Source organism: Elephas maximus, chromosome 4 (assembly GCF_024166365.1).
Source record: "Elephas maximus indicus isolate mEleMax1 chromosome 4, mEleMax1 primary haplotype, whole genome shotgun sequence".
NCBI lineage: Eukaryota > Metazoa > Chordata > Mammalia > Proboscidea > Elephantidae > Elephas > Elephas maximus.
Window position 1 is genome coordinate 122,079,542 of NC_064822.1, and position 6,000 is coordinate 122,085,541.

The window sequence follows — 6,000 nt, forward strand, 5'->3', positions numbered from 1 at the left end:
GAGACCGCATCTAACATACTTTGGACATGTCGTCAGGAGGAATCAGTCCCTGGAGAAGGACGTCATGCTTGGCAAAGTACAGGGTCAGTGGAAAAGAAGAATACCCTCAATGAGGTAGATTCACGTAGTGGCTGCAACAATGAGCTCAAGCGTTTAACAGCAATTGTAAGGATGGCGCAGGACCGGGCAGTGTTTCATTCTGCTGTGCATAGCACAGCTATGAGTCGGAACCAACTCGACGGCACCTGATAACAACAACAACATACTGCTGCAATATGAGCCCCCTAGTTGAAAGGCACTCAAAATACACACTGGCCACCGCAATGGACTCCATACCAAGGATCGCCAAGATGCTGCAGGACCTGGAGAGACTTAATTCTGTTGTGTATGGGGTTACTATGAGTCAGAGCCGACTCAACAGCAACTAACAACAACAACATATACAATCAACTATAGTGAATCTCACAAATATATTACTGGATAAAAAAGCAAAATACAAAAATATACTTAGAGCATAATACTATTTACATACTTATAACCAAATTTAAGCAATATCTTATTTAGATGTATATAAATACATGGTGAAATTATAAATAAAAGCAAAGGAAGGATAATTGCAAAATTTAGAAAAGCAATTACCTTGGGTAAGGAGGCAAGAAATCAGATCAGAGTGGCAGACATAGGCAGCTTCAGGAGTATTAGAAATGTGACCTCTCTGAGCTGGGTGGTAAGTACACTGGTATTCACTTTATTAGCATGCCCTAAAACTTACATATATATTATACATTATTTTATGTGTAAAGCAGTTCAAAAGAAAACATTTGTATGAAAAATATGAAGAGGAAATGAAGGAAGAAAGGGGGGGAAGAAGGAAGGAAAGAAGGAAAACAAATGCTCTCCTCAAATTTTCACTCAAAACATCATTGGCAGGGTGGACATGGAACAGCAAAACAACCATACACGCGCACACACACACTCAGAAAACAAAGACCTCCTTTATCATCTATAAATATGCTGTCAATTTAAGTAAGCTCTCTTAACAAAATGAGTAATCTCGTATATATTCTCTTGCCAAGGAGTTAGAAGAGATCTTCATTTTGGAGTTAGCATAAACCACAACACAACTTAAAAACTGTTAAAAGTAGCTTCAAAAATGGTATCAATATACACTGTAAGGGAAAAAAAGGATTACAAAATATAGAATATGAAGGACCACTTCATAAAATTCTCTTATTTCCAGAATGTCCCTTTTTGGTTTTAAACACAAACAGCAGAGACTCGTCTCCCAGGCATCACTCCCTCACACCACACCTTTTTTCTCTGCTGCTAACGTTCCATGTAATACAAATTAAATGCACACATGTAACTAATTTAGGCGTAACAGAATTCAAAGGAGTCTTAATTTCCCTCTTCACTCAAAAACAGAATATGAAAGTAAGTTGCAGTATTTAGACATTACAGTGGATTAAAAATTGAATTGTAAAGTCATATTTCACAGAAAAATCTAAGTTGACTTTTTAGGTTATGAATCCTTAATTATTGTAGTGACAGTTCAGAAATAGCCCCATTTTTATTCATTTGGCAGTTACTCATTGTACTGAGTTTTATGGCCAGGAAAAAGGACAGAAAAGGTATAATTTTGAGCTGTCAAGCTTAACACATATGTGGTATGAATCGAAATCAACTCGATGTCAACGGGTTTTATACAACAAATATTTTCATGGCAGAATTGAAAGTGCTGCATATCAAACTGAGGGCAGTGCCCAAATAGTGGTCAAAGCAATACTCTGGCAAAAGGGTAAGAGAATATTTTCACTTTTCTTTCTGTCGAAGAAACATGACCCACACACAGCATTAAAAAACATTTTACATAATACATGTTAAGATACATATCATTTAAGATGCTTTTTATGAAGATTACTGCAATAAAAAACTTATCTTTATTACACATTAACTCAACATTCTCACATAACTATCTTTAAAAAAGGAAATGAAGGGGGTAAAGGCAGGGTTACAATTCCATATTCTTCAAATACTATTCATAAAAATAGCATAGTCCTAAAAACATTTAAATAATCATTCCTCTCCTAGCAAAGCCATTTATGAATAACTCTCTCTGCATTTTTACTTACAGAGGACTGCCGGGGGACCCATACCCAATACCTATGCCCATAAAATTTAACAGACCAGTGGAAACAATGCTACAGTCTCTGTTAAGGCAAGTCACTTTCCACAGGTAGCTGAGAAAGAAAACAGAAGAGCTTACCTTTATGGTGGTTTGCACTGGATACAACTTTCCCCCACAAGGTTACAATAAATATTATTATTAGCAGTTTTCCTTTTGTTGCTTTCTGTAAGTATCTCTTACTCATCCTGCAAATCAAAAAATATGTAAAGATTAAGCATGTGAAACCATTGCTTTTCCATTGTAATAGTGTTCTACCTAAAGCTAAATTTCTTTAACTTCTGAAAATGACAGTTCTTGGGTTTAAAATGGTGTTAACTGTATATAAAATATGAACAGAGAAAATAAAAGTTTTCCAAACAATGTACCTTAAATATGATGCAAGAGGTAAGTCTTTGGCCACTTAATAGCCTAAATCAGTTAGGAAATATTACCATTTTTCTCCCAATATAAACATAGATGTAACTTATTGTCATGGATTGAATTGTGTCCCCCCAAAATATCTGTCAACTTAGCTGGGCCACGAGTCCCTGTATTGTGTGATTGTTCACCATTTTATGTGATTTCCCTATGTATTGTAAATCCTATCACTACAATGTAATAAAATGGATTAGCGGCAGTTATATTGATGAGATCTACAAGATTAATTTCTTAAGCCAATCTCTTTTGATATATAAAAGAAAAAAGCAAGCTGACAGACATGGTGACCTCATACCACCAAGAAAGCAGCACCGGGAGCAGAGGGCGTCCTTTGGACCTGAGGTTCCTGCACTAAGATGCTCCCAGACTAAGGGAAGACAGATGCCAAGGACCTTCCTCCAGAGCTGACAGAGAGAGAAAGCCTTCCCCTGCAGCCAGTGCCCTGAATTTGGACTTGTAGCCTGCTAGACTGTGACAGAATAAATTTCTCTTTGTTAAAGCCATCCACTTGTGCTATTTCTGCTATACCAGCATTAGATGACTAAGACATTTAATAAGAAAATTCAAGTCTCAGCTGTTTGAAAAATATTTAAAGTCCTTAAGTATCTTACTTAAAAAAAAAAAAAAAAAGTCATTTTCTTCAATGCCAAGTTAAAAGCTAAGGGAAAACAGTATAGATAAAATTGATTAGATGAATTCCTGAACAAAATCAAGTTTCCCAAACTATTTTTGCAAAAACAGAATTACTCAATTTGTGTATTCACTGCAGTCTCAATTAAAAACAAACTCTTGCAGTCTTTGCAGATTGCCCCTGTGCTGGGGCGCTCATACAACACTTAACCAGGTTTTCAATGGGCCTAGAGATAAGCCGAAGTCCTCTTAAGAGCTTGGCTCCTAACAAAAAGTCAATAGTTCAAATCCATCAGCCACTCCTTGGAAACCCTATGGGGCAGTTCTACTCTGTCCCATAGGGTCGCTATAAGTTGGAATTGATTCAATGCCAACAGGTATAGAGATAAGCCCAGAGGTCCCTGGGTGGCTCAAATGGTTTGCTCTGGGATACTAACTGAAAGGTTGTCGGTTTGATCCCACCCAGTGGCACCATGGAAGAAAAGCCTGGAGATCTGCTTCTGCAAAGATTACAGCCAAGAAAATCCTATAAAATTCGGTTCTACTCTGTAGCACATGGTCCATCATGAGTTGGAATCTACTCAATGGCAATAGGTTTAGAAATAAGCCCAAGGTGAAATCTTCGAGTTTACTCAAGTCATTTCTGCACATGAGTCTTGCCCTGAGCAAGCATGTAGCTTTCTGAATTCCCCTGTATACACCTTGATTCGGAATGCCCCAACTTCCCAAAGAAACTCTCTTCCATGCTACTTGACCTTAGGTCTAAACTTTCTAGTGTGTGTGTGTGTGTGTGTGTGTGTGTGTGTCTTCATAGCCCTCTCTTGCCTCAGGCAGCTACAAGCGTTTCAGTCCACCCTGTGCTAGGAATTGCACCTGCAGCTTCTCTGCCCAGTCTACCTCGAAAATGGAGGAAATTAAAAACATGCGTTTTGGTTCCATCCTTTCGGTAGCCACTCCACAGGTTCAAACAGGCAAACACAATAATTTGTGCATACAGTATGATCTACTCTTCTTGGGACCCAGGACCAGGGTCCCCAGCCAGAAACAGGGGCTGCTACTTCCAGCTGGGTGCTGAGCCATAATGAGAGAGAAACACGGTCCTGGAACAAAAAGCCATAAAGCTTTCCTACCATTTTCTTGACAATTGCCTTTTTCTTGATTCAACATTTGCTTGGTTGCTATGAAACTCTGAGTGTTTATCAGAGTTCTGATGAGGTTAGTCCTGACAGTTTCTACTTGTTTTTCAATGTTTCCTTATGGGACAGGAACATGGAGCTTCTTACTCAGCCATCTTGGTGATGTCCCCTGAATGCTGCTTTTGCTTGCCCTGCTTCTACTACAACTTCCCAAGGTCACTACTTCGTGACCTACCCTGATTCCTCTCCCTCTTGATTCTTCCCTTTTCCTCACACCTCTGCCCCCAAAATATTCCCTCTCCAAAAATATGACTCAGTGTTAGCAACAATAGCTATATAAGACCAAAGAGGAGTCTTTCATGTGGATAAGTGCTTAAAAAACAAATTAACATATATATTTTTAAACAGAGACACATTAACATTTCTTGGCCTGGGGATGCTGTATACACTTATTCAGATATTGAGAAGGCAGTGTTGTAGGATTAAGAACAGGGGCTCTGGAGTCAGATTGTCTGAGTTTGAGTCCAGGCTCTACTCACTTCTAACTGTGTGATCTTAAACAAAGTTTTGGACCTCTTGCCTCAGTTTCTTCTTCTGTAATATGAGATAATGAATGTGAACTCCAAGGCCCACTGCTGGCGTGTAGTAAGGGTTCAGTAATTGTTGGTGTTATTGTTAGGTGCCATCGAGTTGGTTCCGACTCACAGCGACCCTATGCACAACAGAATGAAACACTGCCCAGTCCTGCACCATCCTTACAACCGTTTTAATGCTTGAACTCATTGTTGCAGCCTCTGCATCAATCCACCTTGTTGAGGGCCTTCCTCTTTTCCACTGACCCTGTACGTTGCCAAGCATGATGTCCTTCTCCAGGGACTGATCCCCCCTGACAACATGTCGAAAGTATGTAAGATGCAGTCTCGCCATCCTTACTTCCAAGAAGCATTCTGGTTGCACTTCTTCCAAGACAGATTTATTTGTTCTTTTGGCAGTCAATGGTATATTCAATATTCTTTGCCAAAACCACAGTTCAAAGGCACCAATTCTTCTTTGAACTTCCTTATTCATTGTCCAGCTTTCACATGCATATGATGCGATTGAAAATACCATGACCTGGGTCAGTTGCACCTTAGTTTTCAAGGTGACATCTTTGCTTTTTAACACTTTAAAGAGGTCCTTTGCAGCAGATTTACCCAATGCAATGCAATCTTTGATTTCTTGACTGCTGCTTCCATGGCTGTTGATTGTGGATCCAAGTAAAATGAAATCCTTGAAAACAATCTTTTCTCCATTTAGCATGATGTTGCTTATTGGTCCAGTTGTGAAGATTTTAGTTTTCTTTATGCTGAGGTGCAATTCATACTGAAGGCTGTGGTCGAGCAGCTAAAGCAAAAGGAAGAAATGATGAAGTAAAAGAACTGAAGATTTCAAACAGCAGCCCCAGAAGACAAACTATTATAATGACATGTTCAAAGAGCTGGAGATAGAAAACCAAAAGGGAAGAACACACTCGGCATTTCTCAAGATGAAAGAACTGAAGAAAAATTCAAGCCTTGAGTTACAATAGTGAAGGATTCTATGGGGAAAATATTAAATGACGCAGGGAACATTAAAAGAAGATGGAGGGAA

The 6,000-nt window shown here is 39.0% G+C and overlaps 1 protein-coding gene across 1 annotated transcript in view; it reads right to left on the reverse strand.

Moving 5' to 3' along the window:
• Nucleotides 1-2,378, reverse strand: part of TAFA2 (TAFA chemokine like family member 2) — a 162,957-nt gene extending 160,579 nt beyond the window's left edge. Inside the window, exon 1 of the mRNA XM_049881582.1 lies at nt 2,267-2,378. Within this exon, the coding sequence (XP_049737539.1) occupies nt 2,267-2,372 (106 nt within the window). The 5' untranslated portion in view covers nt 2,373-2,378. The remainder of the gene's footprint in view (nt 1-2,266) is intronic.
• Between the last annotated feature and the right edge of the window lie 3,622 nt (nt 2,379-6,000).